The 25,755-nt window shown below is 43.4% G+C and overlaps 1 protein-coding gene across 5 annotated transcripts in view; it reads right to left on the bottom strand.

The window, feature by feature from the left end:
• SLC39A11 (solute carrier family 39 member 11) overlaps positions 1 to 25,755 on the bottom strand; it is a 450,881-nt gene that overhangs the window by 68,622 nt on the left and 356,504 nt on the right. For all 5 annotated transcript variants that reach the window (XM_042452635.1, XM_042452638.1, XM_042452639.1 and 2 more), the window contains one exon: positions 15,779 to 15,848. In XM_042452635.1, the coding sequence (XP_042308569.1) occupies positions 15,779 to 15,848 (70 nt within the window). The remainder of the gene's footprint in view (positions 1 to 15,778; positions 15,849 to 25,755) is intronic.

Below are 25,755 nucleotides of genomic sequence, written 5' to 3'. Positions count from 1 at the left end.
CCGCCCCATGTTTACGGATGATCTCGCCCAGCTGCTTCATGAAATGTTGAATAGCATGGGAGACAGAATGGCGCCCTGAGGGTGAAGAAGTTCCAGGATCATTACAGTTTATTCACAGGAAAAGTACTGGATGAGTGCAATGTCATATGCAAATCTTTATACGATTGTGTGATCATGATGGGAGCATTCTGATTTTCTTCTGTTTCTTATCCCTGTGTGATAATCTCAAAGTTATGCTGAGGAGCATACTTCAGTTATAAACTCCACAAGTCTTTTGAGTGGAACATGACCAGCATCCAAGACACAAAACCCTGCTGTTTCTGGATATTCCACTTCTGTTTTTATCTGGGTTACCTCATCATAACCCTGGTTCCTACTCTAATCTCTGAGTTCTGTACTCTGACAAATGTTACTGAGTGACAGTAGAAACCCCAAAATACAAACACATGGCAAAGAAATGCAACTCCAGCTGTTAGCCATCTCCACAGTTTCTATATTCTCAGTAATTGGACTGAAAATATTCATCCCTGGCCAATAGAGAGCTGAGAGTTTTCTGTATGCTGAACCAGTATCTACCCTTCTGAATTTCTGCCCAGAAAATCAGACTGGCAATTTGTTATTCAGATTTGGGTTATATTTTTTTAAACTATCAGAGGCATCTGCTTGGAGGTTTATTGCCCCTGGGAGGCAGCTAAATGAAGCTTGTGTCTGAAAGTAATGCTGCCTTAAACCTTTTCAGCCCTAGGAGATTTTTAAAAAATATCCAAATGCTACTGTTTCATATGGCATTGCATGCTGTTGGAACTAAACAAATACAAAGCATTAAACAACAGGAGACTGTGAGGCAGTACACTTTGAAGTGGCTTTCTGCAAGGAAAAAAAAGAGTTGAGTTCTGACTGAATTATTCTCTAACATATATTACACAAACATATTAGGGTAATCTATTACATACTCTGCCAACACATTACACACCTCTGTGCATTTGTATATAAATTTTTAGCAGTGAGCCATTTCTAGAAGTACACTCACCAAATCTGGGTATTAACAAGCATCTCTTGATTATATACTGCATCACAACAAATTATTCTGAAAACATTCGGCATAAGAGAAAGGCTGGGAAAAGAAACTAGGACAACCATTACTAAAAATAAAAGAAATGGGGAGCCCGACTACAATCCTTTTCACTTACATCTAACCAGAGTTTTCCAATAAACCTATTAAAAACAGAACTATTTTCTTCACAGAATTGACACAAATACACAAGAGGGTGAAAGAGGAGGAGACCATCAGAATGACCTCCAGAAGATAGGATAAGCCTGAAATGAACCTCTCCTAGGATTCCACTGGATCTTTCCTGAAGATGGAAGGCACAGAATCTCCTTCAGTCACTGAAGAGAAAGGAGCTTTGGGAGAGGCAGTGTGTGAGCCTATTCCTGGAAAGAAAGCAGGACTCAGGCAGTACAACTGGTTGCTTTAGGGAGGAAGACTAAGAAGGCAAAACATTAGGTTGTGTGGTAGCTATGGGCCTTGGGCAAAGGGAACAAGCAGTTTTAAGAATCAGGGAGGATCCTCAACAGTAAGGATCCTCAACAGCACAAGAAGCAACTGTATACAGTCGATCCTCCCTATACGCGGATTTGCCATACGCGTATTTGAGCTTACGCGCATGGCAAACCCGGAAGTTGTTCCTAATGGTGGCGCGCGTGCACGCACGCCGCCATTAGGAGCAAAGCCCCTCTCCTCCCCTCCTCTTTCCCCCTCCTTCCTAACCTCCCTCTCTCCCTTCCTACCTACCTAAAACTAACCTTCCTTCCCTCCCTCTCTACTTACCTGGGTCGCCGCACCGCCACCGCATCCTCGCTGCTGCCGCCGCCGCTGTAAGTGGCCCGGATGCAGCCTGGAGGTCTCGTGGCCTACAGGAGCAGCACCCAGCCATTTTGTGGCGGAGAAGGCCGAGGCCGCAAGGGAGAAGAGGCTTTGCCTCGTCCTCCTCGCGGCCTCAGTCTCCACCACCGCAAAATGGCCGGCGGCTGCTCCTGGAGGCCAAGGGGCCTACAAGCTGCAGCCGGCTCTTTAAGAGAGGCGGCGACCAGGGAGAACGGGGCCAGGCCTCCACTAAACACCAAGCTGAAATACATTCTGAAGAAGAACATCCTCACAGAGCTGAAAGATAGAGCTGCACTATTAAGCCTAATTAACCAGTTGCCAGAAGAACTCTGGACTCAAGCCAGGGACATCATCAGGTAAAGAATGCAAAAAGACACTACCTGCAGCAAAAAAGAAGGAGAAGCTTCAATGGACGATAAATGAAACTCTTTGAGTTGGGAAGCTAAAGGTGACAGAAACCCTGAATACCATTATTCCATGACTTGTGCACAAGGACAAGGTGAGCTGCTATAATAATCAATGCAGAGAAATAGAAAGTAACAGCAAAAAATGGAAGATCAAGAGACCTCTTCCACAAGATCCACAACAATGGGAGGAAATTTATACCAAGAGTGGGTATGTGACCAAGTAGAAGTAAAAAGACAATAGAAATAATACACAGAAGAACTATATAAAAGAGGTGAAAGAATAACAGATTCATTTGAGGAAAAAACAATATGAAGAAGAACCTCCAATTTTAGAAAGTGAAGTGGAAGCTGCATTTAGAGAATTTGAGAGAAATTAAACACCAGGAGCAGATGGCATACCGATAGAGCGGTTTCAATGTACAGAAACAGAATCTACTCTTAATTCTAATGAAAATCTGTCCACAAATACAGAAAACAAAAGAATGGCCCACAGACTGGAAATGTTCAGCATACATTCCAATCCTCCAGAATGAAGATACCAGGAACTGCAGTAACTACAGGACCACTGTATTAATCTCCCATGAAAGCAAAGTGATGCTCAAAATTCTGCAACAAAAATGTTTACCATATATGCAGCTAGAAAGGCCAGATATCCAAGCTGGGTTCTGGAAAAGAAGATGCACTAGGGATCATACTGTAAACATACATGAGATAATGCTGTGCACCAAGAATTTCAGGAGAAAAATCTGCCTCTGTTTTATAGATTATAGCAAATTGTTTGATTGTATAGATCATGAAAAGAATGGATCACTCTTCAAGAAAGGATGTGCCACAAATTACTTGAGCATAGATGTATTTAGGTGAAACGGAATGATTCTAATTAGCAAGAGGCTTTCGGCAAGGTTGCATTTTATCGCCTGCCATTATCTGTTTTAAACTGTATGCTGAACATATCCTATATAAAGCAAAATTAGACTCGAGGAAGGACATATGAAATTGGAGTGAAGAACATCAAAAAATTTAAGATGTGTAGATGACCCATAGCAGAAAGTAGAAAAACTTGGAACAACACGGGAGAAAGTCAATGAAGAAAGTGCAAAGAATTTTTACAGTTGAACATTAAGAAAAAGAAACATCGGCCGTTTACAAACCAGCATTTGGGATTGCCTCGGGCCTAATACACTCCGTCCTACAAGATGGCGCAGGCCTTCACATGCCGGCGCCATCTTTGGCGTATTGGACCGAGCGTCGTACGCGTGCTCCTTTGTGACGTAGCGAGGTGTGATAGCATTGATCTACACTTTTTAATATTCTAAATTGTAATCCCTGCTGTCATCTGATATCAAAAGTGCATCTTGTACCTGAGCAGCTATATGGCCCTAGCACGTGACTCCCACTGAAACAAAGGGAAGCCATAGGTTTTGATATGTAAACAAACCTTTCCTTTCCCAGCCCTGGAAATGGATGAGATTATGCACGGAGCTGCCTAACGTGCTCTCAGGAAAGATGCTATCATGTGTCAAGGAAGTGTCTCTCTTTGTGATTGAGGGGGAGCCAGGTGAATCAAAAGAATAACATTTGCAAAGCCATTTGGTTCCCGGTTTTGTCGGAAACTTGGGGAGATGAAACATTGTGGGGAAGATGTGAAATACACATCAACAGTTCTCCTTTGATTACCCTTTGTCTGGAGATCCAGTTAAACCCTAAACGGGTCTCCCAAAATTGGGAGAGCTGCTGCGGCCGCCACTAGCTGCTGCTACAGCCACTCTGGGCTGCTACCATCACTCTCAGCTGCGGTCAGCCATCCACTGCAGCCAGTCATTAATTCTGGTAGCAAGAGCTAAGTCGTTTTAAAGTCAGTCTCTCCTCTGACTGGCCCGCTTAACAACAAGAATTGCAGACCACAACACACAAATTGGAAGACAAAACTTCTCATAAGGTGAGCATTTCCGTTTAGAAAAGCCTAATATCTATTCCACTTACCAACGTTATTTCCTGATCTTGTATGAATGTGTGGGAGCGTAGTGCCTGCATGTTTGAATCCTGTGTTTCCAATAAAAGAGACATTGATTGTACTTAGAGCACTGCTGCCTCATTTCTGGATTTCTAGTCCTGTATACAGATCGATAGGGGCGATCCCTGAGGTGTGGTAAAGGCCTCCTCTCGTGACCTTGAGCTAATTAAATCCCCATTGATAATTTTGGTCACTGTTCACTGTTACAAGTGCGCCCTGGTCGCCTCGCTACGTTGCAAACGCGACTCTAAAAGAAGCCCATTTTGGAGCTTCTTTTTCAGTCTGCCGGGCCGCGCCGTGTGGAGGCCTGCCGGCTCCCCCCGGACTAACCGCGGAGGCGGTTTGTATCCCCCCTAGTGAATCAGTTGATTTTTAATTTTAAAGTAGATGATGAATATATTGAATACGAGCTACCTTGGCTCGGAAATGAGACCTGCATCAAGAAATCAAAGGAGATTACGCCTTGAAACAGGCAGCTTGAAAGAACTAGTCAGATTCTCAAGTGTAAAGATATATCATTGTTAGATGACGTAAGAATGTCCATGCTATTTATATGCCAACTTCTATGTATGGTGTGAAAGCTGGTCAGTAAAAAAGTGGATAGAAAGAAAATCAATTCATTTTAAATGTGAGTACTGGAAAGGAGTTCTATGTATTTGCAAAAAGACAAAAAACTGGGTCCTGAACAAAACAAACTCTGACTTCCCACTAGAACCCAAGATGACTAACTGAAACTGTCATAGTTTGGTCCTTCAGCCCACATGACTCATGAGTACAGACAATAAGCTTGGAAAAGTTAGAAGACAGGAAAGAGGAAGACTGCTCAGCATATGAACATACTCAGTCAAGAAGCCACGGCTGTTTGATGAGACAGTGACTTGGACATCTCTTATTCACAGGATCAGCACAAGTCAAGTTAACTTGATGGCAGATAACAACAAACAAACAAGCAGATCATGAATTTCTGGGCAAGTGAAGCCCTGGCTTCTCAAAGCATTTTCAATAAGGCACACAGGCAGAAGATGGGGCTCATGCAGGTTGTGTGTACCAGTTCATGGAGAAGCAGACAAATGAAAAGAAGGCAGCTTTGGCCAGTGACAAAAAAATCTTTATTAGTAGAGGTTTCTTCTGCCTAAATTCAATCATAATGTGGTTTTCCTGTATTACTCCTCTGAAGATGAGAGCATGCAAATAAAAGTGAAAGAGAACGAGAAAAAGAGAAATGCCAGCTGCGAAAAAAACCCTCTCGATATGTAACTCTTTAAGTAGAGTATTCATACCTATGCCTGAATGATGTTCCTCAACCATTTTCAACTGTATCACCGTATTTTTAAGGTGTGAAATCAGGATATACTCCTGAATTCTGCCCTGTATGCACAACCAGCTGCTTACAACCCCATGAGACAGCACATGCTGGATTTAGTTCGGGTTTCTCTCAGCGTGTCTCAGTCAAAGTCACTGAGCCTCAGTGTTTCTGTGCATTAGGACAGAACGTAAGCCTCTTAAGCTAATATTCCACACATACAGTGTCCTCAGGCTCTGGTGGCATGTCATTCGGGCAGTATGGGATGACTGCCCTGAAGCAATCTCAGGAAAAGCTAGCCAGGGTAAAAAAGCTGGATTTCCAGAGGACTGATAAACGAGTTCCCATCAATCACACAGGGATGTAGCCGGGGGGGGGGGGATCTGGGGGTCCGGACCCCCCCCCTTCCATTAGAAAAATGAATGGTGTGTGCTGCTGCGCCCGCCGCACTCAAGCCCCTTATAATGGTGGCACTTAGTCTGGACCCCCCCCTTCCTAACATCCAGTAGCTACGTCCGCTCGATCCAACATATTTGTTCATAGAGTAGTGCTTTGCAGACAAACTTCCTGCCATAGGATGCTGGTGGGGCAGGGGGAAGAGAGGGAGCTTCCTTTACTGAATGCTTCCTTTTTTTCTCATCATGTAGCGGCAACGGCATAGAAATTATTTAAAAGAAAAGAAAAGAAGAAGCCTGAAATAGTTAACCCAATTCTTTACAAATATTTTATTTTCTGAAGGTCTTTCCCTAATGGGTCTTGTAAAGGACTCAGGCTCCTTGTCACAAATTCATTATCTTACATATATCTGGGTGTTTGGGGATTCAAAACTAAGCGGGGTCCTTTTGTCAGTGGCCACAAAATTTTCAAATAATTTCCAAGAAAAAAATATGCTGCATTTCTCAAAGAGCTTACAGCCCTTTAATTTTTTATAAGGCCAATAGGGCCCCAAAGAAGCCATTTTTGCGTCCAGATAGGGACTAATGTGCCCCCCCTTGACTACCTACATAGGGTTGCCATAAGTGGACCACAAAACCGGAGCAAATGTAGGACAAATGTAGGGCAACATTTTCAATGTAGGACACATTTTTATAAAAATGGAGGACGCGCAAAAAATTGAGGTTTTTTTAAAAAATGTTTAATATAATGCATGTTTTTAGGCTGATCAAAAGGAGGACATTTTGGCATTATTCTTAGACAGATGGCAGAATGTTAGTTGCCCTCGGGTTCAACTCTTACTTCTCAGTAAGTGGTCTTGGCAAGGGGACTGTGGTTTTTCTTCACTGCACCTGAGTTTGTAAAAATCACAGCAAGTTACATTTGGCTGTGCCTCAGAGGCTTGTTGATATCAATATCCCACCATCATCCTCCTCATCATCATCATCATCATCATCATCATCTCTCATCATCATCTCACCACTATACTTGGCCCAAAAGGCCAGACTTGTTAGCATTCACAGCACCATAATACCAAAAATGCACTTGCATAGTTTAATAATAAAAAATAATGAAAAAACTAAATAAAACAAGGCAGGGGTTGTATATATTCATAATAAAAATTAATGTAATAAATAAAAAACAAGCAATAATAAAAATAATAAAATTAAAACAAAAACAAGCAATAAAAATTAATGAATAAAATAAAACAAGCAATAATAAAAATTAATAAATAAAATAAAACAAGCAATAATAAAAATTAATAAAATAAAATAAAAACAAGCACTAAAAAAATTAATAAAATTAAATAAAACAAAGCAATAATAAATTAATAAAACAATAAAACACAATAATAAATATAAAATTAATAAAAACAAGCAATAATAAAATAAAATTATCATACAAACAAGCAGTTTGAGTTGGTGCGTACCGAGGATGTGGACAGATCCTTGGAAGTGTTTGGAAAACGACCCTGCTTCTCTTGATCCCTGTCCCTCGTGGTTAGCGGCCCAGGGGGGACCGGTGGCAACATCCTTGTTACCCGGATAATTAATACATCTTTGAGGGATGGGCTTTCCATCGGATCTTAAATTGGCCATAGTAAAACCGATCCTAAAAAAGCCCTCCCTCGACCCCCTGGTACACACATAATTATCGGCCTGTTTCTCGCTGCTACCTATTTTTGGGAAAGGTGATCGAGAGGGCGGTTGCTATTCCAGCTTTCAGGCGGTCTGGATTGACAACGGATCTGCGACCCATTTCAAACTGGCTTTTCCGGGCGGGTTGCGTGGGTTGAGACGGCCATGTCGCCTTGGTCGATTGACTCCGTCTGGAGCATTGACAGGGGGAGCGTTGTCCCTGCTGGTGCTCTTGGACATCTCAGCGTCTTTTGATACCATAGACCATGGTATTCTTCTGGGACACCTGGCAGAGGTGGGGGTCGGGGGCACTGTGCTTCAGTGGTTCCGCTCCTACCTCTCCGGGAGGTCCCGAGGGGTGCAGCTGGGAGACGTGTGCTCCGCGGAGGCCCCTTAAAACTGGGGTCCCCCAGGGTCCATTCGGTCTCCCATGCTATTTAACATTTACATGAAACCGTCTGGGAGAGATCATCGGAGACATGGGGGCGCGGGGTTATCAGTACGCTGATGCCCCCAATCATTTTCTCTATGACTCTGACTTGATGCAGTGACTGGGGATGGCGTCTCTCCTCTCGTGGCCTGGTCTAGAGTCGTAATGGGCTGGATGAGGGGAAAACCGACTCAAGCTTGAATCCAGAGAAGAACGGAGGTACTAGTGATAGGTTCTCCTGGTCCAGGAATGGCGGTGGTTCCACCTGTCCTGAACGGGGTCACGCTCCTGTGAAGGACTCCGTGCTGCAGTCTGGGGGTGCTTCTTGACTCGTCGCTTCCCTGACTGCTCAGGTGAATGCGACGGTCAGGAGTTACTGTTCTCAGCTTCGGCTGATTCGCCAGCTGCGCCCATACCTGCCCAGGGACCTAGAAACTGTTTGTACATGCTCTGGTACTGTCGAGACTGGATTTCTGCATGTACTCTACATGGGGCAACCCTTATACAAACTCGGAAGCTGCAATGGTGCAGAACATGCGCAGCCCGGCCTGGTCACTGGTGCTCCCCGGACCAGCCATATAACACCGGTTTTAAAGATCTCCATTGGCTGCCCATTCGTCTCCAGCTCAATATAGGTTGGTGGTAATTACCTATAAAGCCCTAAATGGCTTGGGCCCAGGATACCTAAAGGACCGCCTCTCCCCGTACATTCCGCCTCGCACCCTCAGAACGTCTGGGCAGCAGCTACTGAAGGTGCCTGGGGCCAGGTAGTCTCCACTAACGGAGGACGGTTTCCATAGCTGCCCCAGCCCTTTGGAATGCGCTGCCCACAGAGCTCCGCTCGTCTACCTACCCTGGCCCAACTTAGGAAGGACCTTAAAACCTTCCTATTCCAACAGGGCATATCCTGTGGGCCTCCCCCCTCTTTCGTGGCCAAGAGGTCGGGCTATGGGGCTTTTTACTGTTGGTCTGTTTTAATATGTATTTTATTTGTGTTTATTTTATTCTGAGTTGTATTTAACATGTGTAAGCCGCCCTGATCGGAGGAAGGGCGGCATATATAATAAATTTTATTATTATTATTATCTAAGCATCAGAAAATTAATAAAAGAAAAAATAAAAACAAGCTAATAATAAAATTAATAAAAAAATAAAACAAGCAATAATAAAATTAATAAAATAAAAAAAAACACAAGCATAATAATAATAACAAAAAACAAGATATAAAAATTAATAAATTAAACAAAATAATTAAATTAATAACAATTAATAAAAACAGCAATTAATTAAACTACGCCATCATTAATTACATAATAAACAATGCAAAATGAAAAACTTAAGCAAATAATAAAAATTAATAAAATGCAAACTACAAACAAGCACTGAAGAAACGAAGAAAAGAAAAAACAAAGCAAGAATAAACATTAACTTAAAATCAAAAAAGCCAAGAATAAAACGGACAGAAAATGAATAAAACAAGCAATAATAATCAATAATTAATAACATAAAATAAAAACAAGGCATATCCCAACCAATTAATGAAATAAACACCAGGACAAGAAAAACCGCCCACCCCCCCCCCCCCGAACCTCCCCGCCCCAGCCCCGTCCCCTTTCCTACCCCCTCCTGCATCCCCCACACTCAACTCTCTAACCACCGCACCACCCCCAACGCCCCCCCACCCCCCGCTCCACTCCTCCCCACCCCAATCCCCACCCCACTTCCCCCTTCCCCCTCCCCCACTCCCCCACTTCAACCCCACCCTCACACTTCTTCCCCCCCCCTTGGCCCCTCTGACCCCATACCCGCCCCCACCCCCTCAGTACCCCCCCCACCCCCCCCTCCCCCCCAACCCCCGTCACCACACCCCCCATGCCCCCCCCCCCCACCCGCCCCCCCACCCCCCCCCCCCCCACCCCCCCAAAAACCCACCATTCACAACCCCCCCCACCACCCGGCCTCCCCCCACCCTCCCCGCCGCCCTCCCCTTCCTCCCCCTTCCTACCCCCTTCCCTACACCTTTTCCCTCGCCTCTCCCTTTTCCTCCCCCCTTCCCTCATCCCCTTCCTCCCTCCACCCCTCCCTCCTCCCCTTCTCACACTCCCCCCCGCCTCCCCCCCCTTCCTACCTTCACTCCCCCCCCCTCCCTCCTCACCTTACTAAATACACTCCCCACCCGCCACTAGAACACATTCCTAAATCCCACAAACACGCCCTACTACCCATTATACAATAAAATAAACCATAATAAAAATTAAAATTAATAAATACTATTTTTATATTTTACCACAATCATTCACCCCACCCCTCCCCAGTCAGACCTAATGGCCAACTGACTCAGCTTTCCTCTTCCTCTCCTCGCGCCTTCTGTGCCCAATTCTGCCCTCCGTTCAGGAACCCTTCCTGCGGCTCCTTCCTCCTCCTCCTCGCTCCTCCCTCTCCCCCCCTCCTCCTCCTTAGGATGGCTTGGTGCGGGAGGTAAGGGAAGCGGGGTGGGCAGGCGCGCACGCGTTGGAGGGGAATGGTAGCAGTTGCTGGCGCGCTGGAGGGGAGAATGGAGCATCGCGCCGCGGGCGCGTGCTGCACTGGCCCCCTGACTGGAGGGTCCTGGGCAGCGTTCGGCAAGCCCTCCCGTGGTGGGCACGTTGCGTGCAGCGGCACTTCTTTGCCGCCGGGGCCCTGCCATGGAAGGAGGAGGTACGGTGGTGAGCAGGAGAGGATGTTCTGTGTGTCTAACAGGGCGCTAGGGCTTGTGGGGCGGAGCGGGTCGAGGTGTGGCCGAAAAAGCGCGCGGACGCGACGGTGGGCGCTGAGTGCTCGCTTCCTTTGAGAGAGAACTGCCGGCGCGAGGAAGAAAGCCGACTGATGGCCGTCGCGGAAATCACCGGCGCGAGCGAGAACTCGCGACGTCACTCGGGTCTGTCATGATCGCCTCTCGCTTTTTGGCCTCTGAACCTTGCCATGAAGGGTCCCCCCGGAAACCTTGAATGTCAACGTGTGTGCCGCCGGTTATCGGCTTACCTACAATTGATTTAGAGTTTTTGTGTTTTGTTGTTACAGCTTTTAGTTTGTTATTACAGATAACAAGAGAGGCAGGATATCCAAACTTGAAATAAATTAATCAATCAGAGGGAAGAAAATCTGTCCCCGTGTTTTCATCACTTATTCACAAATGAGTCTAATCAGCACACAGGAACAGCAAAGGAATGCACCTCCGGCTATAGACGCCAATGAGGGACAGGTCATTAACCAATGTTAATTTTTCTCTCTAAATATCACTGGAACAATCACACAGCCTTCACTGCACAAGAAAGCAGCAGACGAAAGTGCACAGATACTTTTGATGTAATGGCGGCTTTGAAGTCTACCTTGTCTAACCTAATTATTTAAGATGGGAAGATCCTTGTTTGCTGTTTTAACCTCTCTTGGGGTGAAAACAATCTGTCAATCTGTCTGAAAGGCAGTTCTCTCTTATTCTAAAAGTGTGAAGAAGCAAGGGAAGGGGGGCAATGAAGATAAAACAGTAAAAAACAAACAAACCAAGAATCAGAGGTCTCTGAGGAAAAAAGCAAATCCCTTTAGGACGTGTTCGGTGGTGGGGGAAGAAGAATGTTCCAACCCATTTCTCATTTATGGTGCAAGGGATGCTATGCTATCTTTTCCTTCTTAGCTCAAACTACTACTTGTTGTGGTAGACCAGATGCCCCCTTTTGAATATACGCAGAGAAGGCTGGAAGACAGTGAGATTACTATGTTTAAAACCCCATCAATTCCTTTAGGTGTTTGAAGACAGTGAGATGACTATGTTTAAAACCCCATCAATTCCTTTAGGTGTTTTTCTGTAAGACAATGAAACTAATGTTCAGTTCTGTTCCTGTTCTTTTACTTTTCAACAGCTGTAGTGATGAGACCACTGAGACTGCAGCAAACACTTTTGCCTTGCTGGTATTTGTTACCTTCGTAGTTCTTAAGCTTCTCTTCTTATAAGGAGTAATTCCTTTAAGGAGCTATTTTAGTATCTCGAACAGAGATTTAATTTCATTTATTTCAAATTATCAGCCACTTTTAAGAGTATAACCTTTTCAAGGCAGCTTCTTATAGTTTATCACAACATAGCCTATTTTAAGTTGCTTATCAGAACCAGTTTTGTGGTGTTAGCACTGGATTAAGACTCTGGAGAACAGGGTTTGTACCCCTGCTCAGCCATGGGAACCCTTTGAAGGACCTTAAGAGGACCCCTCAGAGGAAGACACACACACAAAAAAAAAAAACGTGCCAAGAAATCCATGTGATAAATTCACCTTAGTGTCATTACTGTATGCTGGAAACAACTTGAAGGCACACAATAACCATCAGAAACCACACATTTAAAGAAAAAAAAATCCCAAACCTCAGAGGTGTCACAAATGCTGAAATATGTAGGAATAAAAGCATCCATTAGAGGGAAACCTTAAAAGTGATACTTTTGTGGGATTCGCGCAGCCTTCCAGAGGTTACTGGACTGCAACTCCCAACAAGCCAGCACAGCCAATGGTGAGGTATTCTGGGAGTTACAGTTCAACAACCTCTGGAGAGCCATACAATTGCTACTACTGACTGAATCCCATTGAAACAGATTTTCAAGAAAAGAAAACAGTTCTTTTCCTCTAAAGCACCAAGTGAAACAAATTATTAAGGGTGGGGGCAAAGTGCAAGAGAAATAGCATTTTCCCTTGAAACCCTGAGTTGTAAGGGGAAAACAGCCACATTTAGCCTGATTTTAACCAGGCTAAAATCAACAGCATGTCTTCTTCCTCTGGATTTGTCATTGAGCCTTATCACACTGAGGTTTTTGCAGCTTTTTGCAGCTCAGATCTGACGTGTCTGAGGGTCCAATGATGCGAATTTATGTTATAACGTGAATGTTTTATCAGACATGATTCCTTTCTATGGGTGCTCCTTCTGTGGCGCTTCCACAGTGAATCCAAAGTGACCCCTCATTTTGATGAATTCGGAAAAAGGTGAATTCACAGAATTCGCTTCCAAGCTCACTTCGATTTCACTCCGAATTGGTCTGGTATGGAATGCAACTTTGCTTCTGCTCTGGTATACCCCCCCCCCCCGGTTGCAAATTTCCCATGATGCAGCGCTGCAATTTCTCCCCACTTCCTTTTGGTGGTCCTTTCACTTTCAGGGCAACTTTCAGGGCAATTAATTTTTTGGAACATACAGATATGTCTGTCTGTCTGTCTGTCTGTCTGTCTATCTATGTGTGTGAAATTGCTGAAATGGAAAGGAAAATGAAAAAGGGGGATGAAGAAGACACAGAAATATTCATGGGCAAATATTCATGAAATCACGCAATTACACGAAACAGGGAGCAAGAACTTGCACCCTTTTTCACCCCGGAAACGTACAAGGTCACAATGCATTCAGACCTCCATTGAGCATGTGCAAGGGTGCCGATTCGAATAGTTGAATCCCACCAGTGTGGTAATACAATTTGCACTCACTCCGCTTTACTTGAATCCACATCACGTGACTTGCCTTGGATTCGATTCCCCCTCGATTCGGAAGAACAAGGAAAGGGCAACCATATGTGATAAAACATTCATGTTATAACATGCATTTGCATAGCTGAACCAGGAGTCACCCCGGATCTGAGCTGCTAAAACCTCCATGTGATAAAAACCTGCATCACTATAAGAAAGATCTTTGCCCTGTCAGCTACAGTGACTGACAAGTTACTTTGTCACCTTATCTTATAACAAGTTATCTTATAACATGATCTACAGCAGCTTTCCCCAAACTGGTGCCCTCCTAATTTCAAACAACTCTAATCCCTGGGCATTGGGCATGCTGGCCGGGACTGGTGAGAGTCATAACTGAAAACATCAGTAGGGGACCACATTGAGGAAGGCTGATCTATAGGATAAGATGAGAATTAATCAAACAATTCAGTTTCCTGGCAGCATTAGATGCTGTCTTGTATAATATTGCTTATTCTTAAGCTCTGCTTTGCACAGCTGAAGCCATATTTCTCCTTTACCCATCCCAAAATTCAAGACCATACTATGTGCCCATGCCACGCAGGACAAAGACCCTTTATACTCCATTCCAATAAAACTTTTCATGATACAATAATTCCTTCCTTGCACAAGACAATATAGCACATGAGATTTGGCAATAAAAATCTTTGATCAAAAATAATAAGTTAATAACTAAAAAAAAAACATATCAACAAAATGATTTATGAAATTTCACTGCCCCTTCCCCAAAAGATGCAAACAAATCTGGGTAGAAAACCACCCATTCTGATTAAACTATTTAAAGCCTGTTCTCACGTCCTCTTCTTCCCAATTTGTAAGGGTTGCTTTCAAACCAAATAGTAAATGTTATTGTTTCTACTTTTCCAAGAAAGAAGCACACCACACTTCATAAACAAGACCACTCCATGAAATTCTGATGCAAAATAAGTTGTTTTGTTTAAAAAGCTGAAATGAACAACAGCTTTAACAGCTATCATTTTTGTTGATTACTTGCTAGACTTTTTTTTTGTTTAAATATTCTTCTCAGATCAAAACACACACCAAAGAGTTTCCACCATTTTTCCCTATGCATTCTTTGTGTTAACCAACACTTGCCCAGTTTAGTTTTTGCATACTAATCTTTTAACCTTGGTATATTTCCTGTTCAAAAGTTTTCTGAACCCTGCGAATCCTTTAATAGGATTACATTTGAATAGTGCTATTTGACTATTCTCTTATTTATTATTTTAAAAAATAATGTTAAAAAAAACAGGATGGAGCAAGAAGAATACAGCAGTTTTCTTAGAAGTCTTGGGAATCCCAGTGTCATCCCAGTCCAACAACCACAAGTAGTTGGGGACTTCCCTGCTGGAAATCCCCAATGGAAGAGCAATGAAACTATATCGACACCACACCCACCTTGCTCCTGATAGTGCAGTGAAGAGGAATGAGACATTCATACCCAAAGTGATTACTAAAACACAGCAAGACATTAACAGATAATTTCAAGTGGGAAAAGAATTGATTTCCAAATGATGCAATGGTAGTACAGTATGGTACATCATTGAGAGAGTCACAACACTGTTCAATAAGATCCAGACAAAGATGAGACTAAGGTCAAATCTGCACTGGAAACATTAAGGAGTTTGACACTGCTTTCACTGTCATGGTTCAATGCTATTGAATTCTGAGATTTGTAGTTTTGTGAGACATTTAGCATTCTCTGATGTCATAACAAACTACAAACCCTAGGATTCCGTAAGACAGAGTCATGAAGGCTAAAGTGGTGTAAAACTGCATTATTTCAGCAGTGCAGGCCTAACACAGTGCAACTGCATTACACAGTCCTGTGTAATTAGCTTCCAAGTGCCTTCCTTAAGTCTTTTCACTGATGGCAATGCATTTGTTGGTGGAACAAAGAGGAGAAAGACTTCCCTGCAGCCCACTGTGCAGTCTCAAAATTTGCTCAAGGGGTTTGGCAGAATGTGCAGAGCAGATTTTGACAGATGGCAGTGTTTCTAGGAAGGAAAAGTAAATGGGAAATTCCCAAGGTCTGAGTGAATTTCTGCATACTCAGTACTGAATCCCATTCCTATTGTGCTAGGAAACAAAGTTGTAACATATAAAGATGTGGAAAAATTCACACAGTGCACTTACCTTGCACTTTCAAAGGTTGCAGATGCTGATTTCCCAACAGCACCAAATCCAACACCAACAGCCAAACCCTCTGAAACAGAGAAAGGAAGCAGGAGTTGTTAGCCCTGTGGCCACATTTCATGCTGAGTGCACCAAAAAAACATGTTGCCTATCCCTTTCTCAAACTTAAAAAAATAAAAAACACTCTGCAACATTTATAGTTCACAGATGGTAAACATGATTTCACATCAGCTGCCTTGGGTCCCATACTGGGAGCAAAGTAGGATATGAAACTAATCAATCAATCTGAATATGCATATTCAGATCCACTTACACTGCAGATAGACTTACTTGACCCCCAACAGATCTGCTATTAGATATCTTTGAAATGTGTTGGGGCTGCACATCCAGGGTCATTATTTTTTGTAGCAACCACCTGCATACAATAATGCTTTGTTTGCACTGCATGCCTTGCAATTATGGTTTGCAATGTCTTTTAATAAATTTTAATGTTTAATGTTTTAACTTCATAAATTGTTTAATTGCTTCTTAAATGCCTTTTATTTTTATATTTTTATAAAAACATATTAAAGTTTTATTTTATTATATTTATTTTTATTAAAGTTATTTTATATTTTTAATCTGTATTGTTTTTAAATACGTTATCTGCCTTGCATCCCACTATTGAGAGAAAGAAATATATAAAGGAAATAAAGGAAATAAATATATAAAATTGCTGTATCAGGGTCATTGTAGTATGACAGAGAAGGCAAATTCCAAAAGAATTTATAGGTTACGCTTTCTGTATGCTTATCTGAATGTTTAAATGTACTATAGGTTTGAGCATATGGACTGAAGATACTGAACTGAATAGTGCAGAATCCTTTTGAAGTTGTTCAAGACAGTCCTTCTCAGGCTGATGTTAAGGACTGGCTATTATTATTTTCTCCCACTGTGCAGGGATTAGCACTAAATTTGGGCCCACTGGGTACAAGTTTGTTTGTTTTTCTTGGAAACTTGCCAGTGACCTCCCACCCATGGTTCATGGACCAGAACCAGTCCAGGGAACAACATTTTGGGTAGCACCACTATAAGGTATCAATCACAATTTCAATTAATTTAGTATGCGGTACTGTATCTGCACTCAATGAGCCAGCATGGCATAGTGATTTGACTGCTGGATATGATTCTGGAGACCAGGGTTTGAATCCTGGTTTGGCCACAGAAACACATTAGATGACTTTGGACATATCACACTCTCTCAGCCTCAGAGGATGGCAACAGACAAATCTGAACCTCCTCTGAGCAAATCTTGCCAAGAAAATCCTGTGATAGGTTTGCCTTAGGATCACCATAAGTTGGAAACAGCTTGAAGGCACACAACAATAAACAACTGGACTACTTTGCTTAAAAATTTAAATATATCAAATACTTTTAAAGGTTTTACAATATTGGCCTAGAGCCACTTCAAGCAGAACAAATTTCTTTCCTGCATGTTTTTCTCTCAATGTTTTAAGTACTGTACCACTACCACTACCACCATCCTGAGTCTATAATTCAGAAAAGGGTAAATGCTCTTAAAATAGTTATTATAAAGCAGGAGTTACATTTTGTTGCAATAATACCTAGGGGCTGTGCAGACCAGCTATAAAAGCCAGCCTGGGGGCGGAGTTGAGGCATGGTGTCCATGATGCATGCCCTGACTCCACCCCCAGGGTGGTGTGATGGTGCGCGCCACTCCACATGGTGCACAGCATCATGGCACTCCTCTGGTGCTCCATTTACATGACACAGTGCCAAAGAAGCGCCTTAAAGCTGAGGCGCTACAGCTATCTCACCCTTTCCAGGGCGCAAAAAAGAGCTGCTTTTTGCGGCTCCTTTTTGCGCCCTGAAAAGGCCAGATCGGGGTCGCGGCATGCAGTTGCCACAGCCCTTATCCGGCACAGCTGGAAGTGGCTGCAGGCCACCTCTTAGGGGGCAGTCTGCACAGCCTCTTACTCTACCAATTTCAATGAGACGTATATGCAACTCAAACAAAAGCCTTAATCCATAAGGAAAAAAAGCTAAGGAGTCAATTTGTTAGTCTTTAAAGGCTCCTTGTTGCTTTTGCGGGAACAGGCTAACAAGATTATTGCTCTCTAATTGAACCACACAGCAGACCTGACCTTCTGAGAGTGCTATATTTGTTGCTATATTTGTTGTAATAATCCAGCTTTATTACTTGCCACACAAACAAATAAGCACAAACAATTAGGCACAAGGGACTGCTCTTTCAGTGCAGGATCACAGTTGGTGACCACAGCTAACATCATAACCCAACCCACAAAGGATTAGTTTTAACAACTATACTCATCTGACAGAGAAAGAAGGATACTGGTCTTTTTACTGGACCAACTATTTCTCATTAGGGTGAGTAATGTAGTGGACCCAGGATTTTTTGATTAACAGGAGTGTAACATAATTTGTTGGCCCCATCCGCACTCATTGTCTTCCCTGTTCCCCCTCCTCATATCTCCCCCGTTCTCAATACATGTAGCAGAAATCTGTACAGTAACTGAAAGGAAAACGGGTATTTATCTGTGGCAAAACACTTAAATGTAAAGAATTTAGGAATGGGTTGGTTTTGAATACTCAATTAAGGACATCTAAAGAAACCTTTGCTTTACAAAAGAATTGTTCCTGGTGGAGATGAAAACCATTGGAAGTGGTTGGTCAGTGGATCCACACAGCCATTAGATATGTTTTATTCGGTCAATGATCAGCAAGATTTAAAAAGATACAAAGCATGATACAAAGTGTGGCAATAAACTTCAACTGATACACAATAAAATAAAATAAAATAGAGTAATTTAAAATACACTCTCCTGTGGTTTTTATACATTTCATAATTACATGAAAATAAAATATGCTAACATCCTTTGTACAAATAGCAAGGAAGCATTGGCAGTATTTTAGGGATGCCAGCTTACTATGTCCCTTCTAAACTGTCATCTCCGCATCCCTTGTGCTTTTGCGAAGATGTCTAGGGGCAACAAGCCATTTATGCTTTTGGACTCAGACTGTCCTACCGGGTACCTCTGCTTCAACTCTTACCATTTCACTGTTGATCTGGGCACAGATGTTTAAAGCATGAAAGTACTATGCAAAAACAAACAAACCATTATTCAGTTCAGAGAAAGCACAGTTGGGTGGTGGGAGAGACAAGCATGCCCCCTCATCACCCTTCTTGGCTAGTACTAGCAGATCACGGAACAGATAGACACTTGCCTTATTAAAATAAAAATGACACTGTCTCTTATATTGGGGTAAAATAGGTGGGAGACCTTTGGTCATCTAAAGGTTGTTGAATGGCAATTCTGACAATCCCTAAACATGGGCCAAGTAGAAGATTCCCAACCCCTCAGCTAAAGCCATCATGTGTACTGCACAAATCTGCAGTGCTAGTTAGCCCAACAACATGGACATAAAGCTGATTACTCCACACTTGGAATTTCAAGGGAACAAACATGAGGAAAGACAAGTTTCTTAATTCACGTCTTACATGGGATATACACTATCATATACAGAAGATGTATGTAAATTTTTCCTGAACATCCCATTGGTTTTGTACCAGGCAAGGCAAGCCAGCAGGAGCAGCCAGGAACGCTGAGACAAGCCCTTTTCTCCACAACAGTGGTCCAGGAGGCAGTGGAGGCAGCAGTGGGAGAGAGACAGCGGCGGCTTGAGGCCTTGCCCAACCCCATCCTTCCCCGGCATTGGAGCCAACACCAGGAGTGCGCCTGGAGGGCTAAAAAGCCCTGCCCTTTCAACACCTCCATCGCCATCTGAGTTCCCCTAGTGTCACTCACTTTCTTGTCAGTGCAAAAAAGCTTAGAAAATTTATTCCTAACATAAATACCCGATTTAAACTTTTGAGTTCTACAGAAAACTCCTAAACTAAGCCATGGGAAAGAGAAAACAGAAAACAGTTGGGTGGGAGTCCAAACTCACTCCCTCATTCAAAACACTCTAAACAGCCCAGAATTTATGAGTGTTCTGTAGGAAATGAGAATGTAAGCAAATCAAATCCTATTCATACTGATAATGAACTTGAAACTTTGAGAGTTGGTTCTCAGTTGGAGGTAGGAGCAGAGCAGATCTTGGATCCTTCCCTACCCTATAGTTTAGAAGTGACTGGAGATCAAGATCAAGATTCTCCACATAGAGGGGGGAAGGAACCCAGGTTCTTTATACCCCCAACACCAGGTTGTTTTTGTTTTGTTATGTTTAAACCACTTTTTGCCCCCATGAATCTGTAGGACTACACCATCATTAAGTAACAAAATACAATTCAGATGTTAGCTTAAATAATAATTGGTCTTTTAAAAGTTCTTTGTTAAAGCAAGTTGTTTTGGCTGAACTTATGTTAACTGAAGGATTTCATTCTGAATTGTATGTCTTACATTATAAAATAAAGTAATTTAAATTAAAAAAAAGATTCCACATAGACTGTCAATTCAGGTTATTAGCCTTGATATCAGTGGTAGGGATTCAGAAATAAAGACTAATATTATCTATAAACATAAGAAGGACCAGAAGGTGGAACAACAAACAGGAGAAGTCCCATTGGGTTTGGTTCAGTATCACCAAATGAAATAATTTGCCACCCTCAAAGACATGGAAACTGGAATTCCATATACTATAGTAGGGGTCCCAAAGCTGTCTGGACATTCGCTGTTTTGTGGAAGTGTTGCAGTGGCTAGTCACAAAATGACAAATTAGAATGCATGTGTTGTGGTTTTTTTTACTTTGGGGTTGAGACTGCCATGGTTGCCTTGACCGACGATCTGCGTCTGAGCATCGACAGGGGCAGTGTGACCCTGTTGGTGCTCCTAGACCTCTCAGCGGCTTTCAACACTATAGATCATGGCATCCTCTTGGATCGCCTGAGGGGGTTAGGTATCGGAGGCACTGCATTGCAATGGTTCCGGTCCTTCCTCTTGGGCAGATCCCAGAGGGTGCTGCTCGGGGACAGCTGCTCCAGTAAAAGGGAGCTCACCTGTGGGGTTCCACAGGGTGCTATACTGTCCCTGATGTTATTTAACATCTATATGAAGCTGCTGGGTGAGATTATTCGGAGTTATGGAGCTGGGTGTTATCAGTACGCTGATGACACCCAGATCTATTTCTCCATGTGTCGTTCGTCGGCCTCGAATTCTAATGGCATCTCCTCTCTCAATGAATGCCTCCAAGCAGTAATGGGCTGGATGAGGAAAAACAGATTGAAACTGAATCCGGACAAGACAGAGGTGCTCACGGTAGCGGCCCCAAAACCAAGAATTGGGTTGCAACCTCCAGTCCTGGATGGGGTCACACTCTCCTCTAGTGACTGTGTTTGCAGTCTGAGGGTGCTCCTTGACTCATCGCTCCTGATGACAAATCAGGTAAATGCGACAGTCAAGAACGCCTGTTATCAGCTTCGGCTGATACACCAACTGCGCCCTTTTCTGGAAGTAAGGGATCTCGAGACCATTGTACACGCGCTGGTAACCTCACGTCTAGATTTCTGTAATGCTCTCTACATGGGGCTACCCTTGTACTTGATTCGGAAACTGCAATTAGTGCAGAACATGGCGGCCAGAGTAGTGTCAGGAACATCGAGGAGGGACCATATTACTCCGGTATTGAAGTCCCTCCACTGGCTGCCTATTAGTTTCCGGGCCCAGTACAAGGTGTTGGTTATCACCTTTAAAGCCCTAAATGGCTTGGGTCCAAACTATCTCAGGGACCGCCTCCTCCCATATAATTCTCCTCGCACACTCTGGTCCTCTGGGAGGAATTTGCTGCAACCTCAAAGAGCTAGGCTTTCGGCTACCTCCCAGAGGGCTTTTTCTGTTGTCGCTCCCAGATTGTGGAACGACCTGCCGGATGAGATCCGTCAATTGACATCTTTAGACAGCTTTTAAAAAGCTGTCAAGACGGATCTCTTCTGGCAGGCCTTTCTGGAATAGATAACCCTGGCCTCAGGAACCCTGTTCTTATGAGAGTCCTCAAGGTCCTCCTTGGAAATGCTACCGTAGTTTACTGTTTTATTTGTTTTGTTTTGTTTTGTTTGTCTTGTAATAATGTGTATGTGTTAATGTTGTTTAATTAGTTGGTTTTAATTATAATTGATTTAATAATTTTTTAAGGGGGGGGAGGGAATTTTGATCTACAATGTATTGTATTTTATTGTTGTTAGCCGCCCCAATTGACCTCAAGGGGCGGGATATAAATAAACTTTTATTATTATTATTATATATTACCCCCCCCCCCAAAAAAAAAAAGAGTGCTGTTTCCAGACACAAAATGTTGACAGCTACAAAGGTAACATATTGTTAGGTCTCATTCTACCATTGTACCTGCAACCTCTAAACACAATACAGTCAAATTGATCCTATGTACATTTACTTTGAATTCAGTGGTCCTTGTTCCAAAGAAAGCATACTTAAAATTGTAATCTAAGCATGTATCTACATGGCACTTCAGTTATAATGGTTTTATACTATTTTAACTGTCTTGGCTCCACTGTAAGGGATCCTGGCATTGTAGTGAGACGCTTTGGTGCTGTAGCGAGGAATAAGTGGAATAGAGCTCTCCAGCAGATAATTCTAAGCATCTTCCAAACCACAGAACCCAGGGTTTTATAGGATTAAAATTATATCAAAATGCTATTAACTGTGTAGTGTAGATGAGCTCTAAGGAATACAGCTACTGCAAATTATATGAATTTCTTGATCCAGATCACAGAAGATTTTGATTTACAACAGATGTTGATGTTGAACATTTTTACATAATTTCCATTCAAACTGACTTTCATTTGTTATGTTCATAATGTTGGGATTTCAGTGGGAGAAAGAAAGTAAGCTGTGGTGTACAAACAGTTCTTGCAGATCAATCAGGCTCACAGCATATTTTCTCAGAAGTCAGCCCTACCCACCCTGTCCAATGAGGCTTATTCACAGGAAGACAGGGCATACAGTGAAGCCTAAAATAACCTGCAAAGGAATCCATAGAGCCCAAACTGGGATAAATATTACATAATATTTAACACTGAAGATACTTTCCAACATTTTTGCAATAAAGGGATGCTACTTTTGCAATAAAGGGATGCAAAAGTAAACTCTCTAAGATGTTGTTGCCAAACAACAGAGCCTGTCTACCCACATGAAAAAGCAGAGCCCCTGCCTCACAAGGAAGAAAGTGAGAGAATCATACACACACATATCCACACATGTTCTGGAGAGCTTCAGTGGCCACTCTCTAGATTGTTGACTGATCGCCTGTTGCCTTAAACTCTGCTTGAACTCTGACTATTCTTTTGGATTATCCTTTGGACTGTTTTCCTGAACTGAATACTGACTTGTGCATGACACGGACCGGACTAAACTACCTCAGATTTTCTACTGACACCTTCTTGAGCTTGGACTCTCTTCTTCCTCTCTCTGCCTGAAACCTTCAAAAGGCATTCAGGGCCCAAACAGACAGGCCAAAATAAAGCTGCTTCAGGTCATTTTGGAGTATGCTGTTTAAATGATACATGCATCTTAAGAGGCCAGAAGCTGCGCCAAAGCTGCACTCCAGTCTTTAGGTCTGGAGTGTGGCTTTGGTGTGGCTTCTGGCCTCTTAGGACACATGTATCATTTAAACAGCATATCTCTAAAGTGACCCGAAGCAGCTTTATTTTGGCCTGTCTGTTTCGGCCCTCGGACTTCATGCTGTACGTCTGGCTAGCTCCTCAAGGGCAACACAGGGCATTTGCTACAGGTCCTGATGCAGAAAAATAGGCAAAGAGACTCCAAACCTAGCCCACTGCACATGTCTGAGCGAAGCAGCAGCTCTGCAATGTCTTAACAGAACTCCTCCACTTTACCTGGCCTGCAGCACTCCAGATGCCCTGTTCAACCTCAAAGGTGTGACAAATAGTACTGGTTCACCACAGAAACCTACACATGAGATGCTAATAATCAGACTCCCCAAACTACTCCCCTCAGAGACCATTTGTGATCTAAGTGGTAGCTCTGTGGTGCCTCTTATGAGATTCTCACTGTTCTCACCATCCGTCATCCCAGACTTCTTATCCTTTCACAACATGCCTGTAGGAGTGCTGATATCCACTCTACCACCAGCCACCTGCCTGCCAGTCTATTACACCACCACCACCTATTCTCTTTGTGTGTCCTCCTTCTCAGTGGCATACAGAAAGGGAGGGAGGATGTCCCACCTGAAAGGAATAGACAGAAAGGAGCAAAGGCAAACTGCTGAGCAGAAGACATCTGAGCAGGAGGAACTGTGTACAATGACCTCAGAGAGGCAGATGTGAGTCCACAACATGGAGAATTTTTGTGAGATGCGGAGTAGGTTTCCAGGAGTACACCTGAGCCTGGGGGCATCATGTTGGGGACCCCGCCCCAAAGTGTTAGGCCAAGTTAACATGTATAAGATGAATATTTGCAGTGTGCCAGCTTGGTAGATTTTTTAATTACTACAGCATAAGAACTCAGCATGCTCTAATAGAAGTTTCTCTAGCAGGTGCATTTACATCTCCACAGGGTATAAATCGAACTGCTTTAATTACAATTGCTCTAACTGTAAATAGGAAGAAGGAAGCATTTAGTCTTCAGACAGGTGCAGGAAACATGACATCATTATGTGCTGTTGGCTTTGTCCCCAGAGATGAGTCTTGAAGCTGATCTTATGTAATTGGCTCATTCTCATCTCACTTCTGGGCACCTCTGTCTCGCTCTCAGACAATCGATCCCCGAAACAACCGGAAGTATCTTCGCCTCTCTCAAACAGTGACTTTTCATGGAATAATTCCTCTCCTGTAAACTTCGGTTTTTAAGGAACAAGAAATACGTTTGTTCCCTTTGTCTCTAGCACTGGACGGCAAGAGAAAGGTGGAAGAAGGAAATAATTAGAATCATAGATCTCTCTGGGGAGGAGGTTGATATTGATGTTAAAGGGGCAGCTATTCAAGTAGTGCGGGGCAATGGAAGATATGGCGTTAGCAGGGCAAGAGGCCGTTACAGAGGAAGGTGTGATAGATGTGTGATACCTATTCCACCTTCCACTCGCCCTGCTATCCCAAAAGATCTGGAAAGCCTGCCTAACCAGCCGCCGAACCTCTCTCTGCTCTTATGTAATGCCAGGTCAGTGAAGAATAAGTCCCAAATAATCTACGACTTATTGACAGACCACAATGCTGACCTGGCTTGTATCACGGAGACCTGGCTTGGAGCAGACAGCTCTGTAGCCTGGGCTCAGGCCCTTCCGGTCGGGTACTCCGTCAATGAGCAGGTGAGGGGAAGGGGGTGGGGAGGGGGTGTGGCCATGGTCCACAGAAACAACCTTACCTTAATCAGGATACCTATCCGTGCATTAGACCACATTGAGTGCATTTACCTTAGCTTGAAGACCAGGGAGAGTCTGGGGATTCTGTTGGTTTACCGTCCACCCCGTAACCTAACGGACTCCCTAGCCGAGCTGATGCAACTAGTCTCGGAGCTGGTGTTGGAGTTGCCTAGGCTGCTGGTCCTGGGCGACCTCAACATCCCCCTCGAGACTGGGTTGACCAACCTTACTGGCGCACCTCGGGACTTCATGCTTTCCATGACAAACATGGGCCTCTCCCAGATAGTCTCTGAGCCTACACACTGCGCAGGTCATGCCCTCGATGTGGCCTTCTGCACAGAACAGGCATATCCGTGGGCGGAGATAATTAGTATCTCCGCTTTGTCATGGACGGATCATTTCCTAGTTAAGGTTGGATTGAAGGCCACTATCCCTCTCTCCGGGGGTGGATGACCGATTAGAATGGTCTGCCCTCGAAGGCTGATGGAACCCGTCAGGTTCCAAGAAGCCCTAGAGGGTATTATGGTTGGCAGTGCTGGCGATTCTGTCGAAACTCTGGTTAATATGTGGAATAACAACTTTACCAGAGCAATTGACATGATCGCTCCCAAGCGACCTTTCCAACT

Source organism: Sceloporus undulatus, chromosome 2, assembly GCF_019175285.1.
Source record: "Sceloporus undulatus isolate JIND9_A2432 ecotype Alabama chromosome 2, SceUnd_v1.1, whole genome shotgun sequence".
In the NCBI taxonomy this organism is placed as follows: Eukaryota; Metazoa; Chordata; class Lepidosauria; order Squamata; family Phrynosomatidae; genus Sceloporus; species Sceloporus undulatus.
This window is presented reverse-complemented; position numbering and strand designations above follow the sequence as displayed.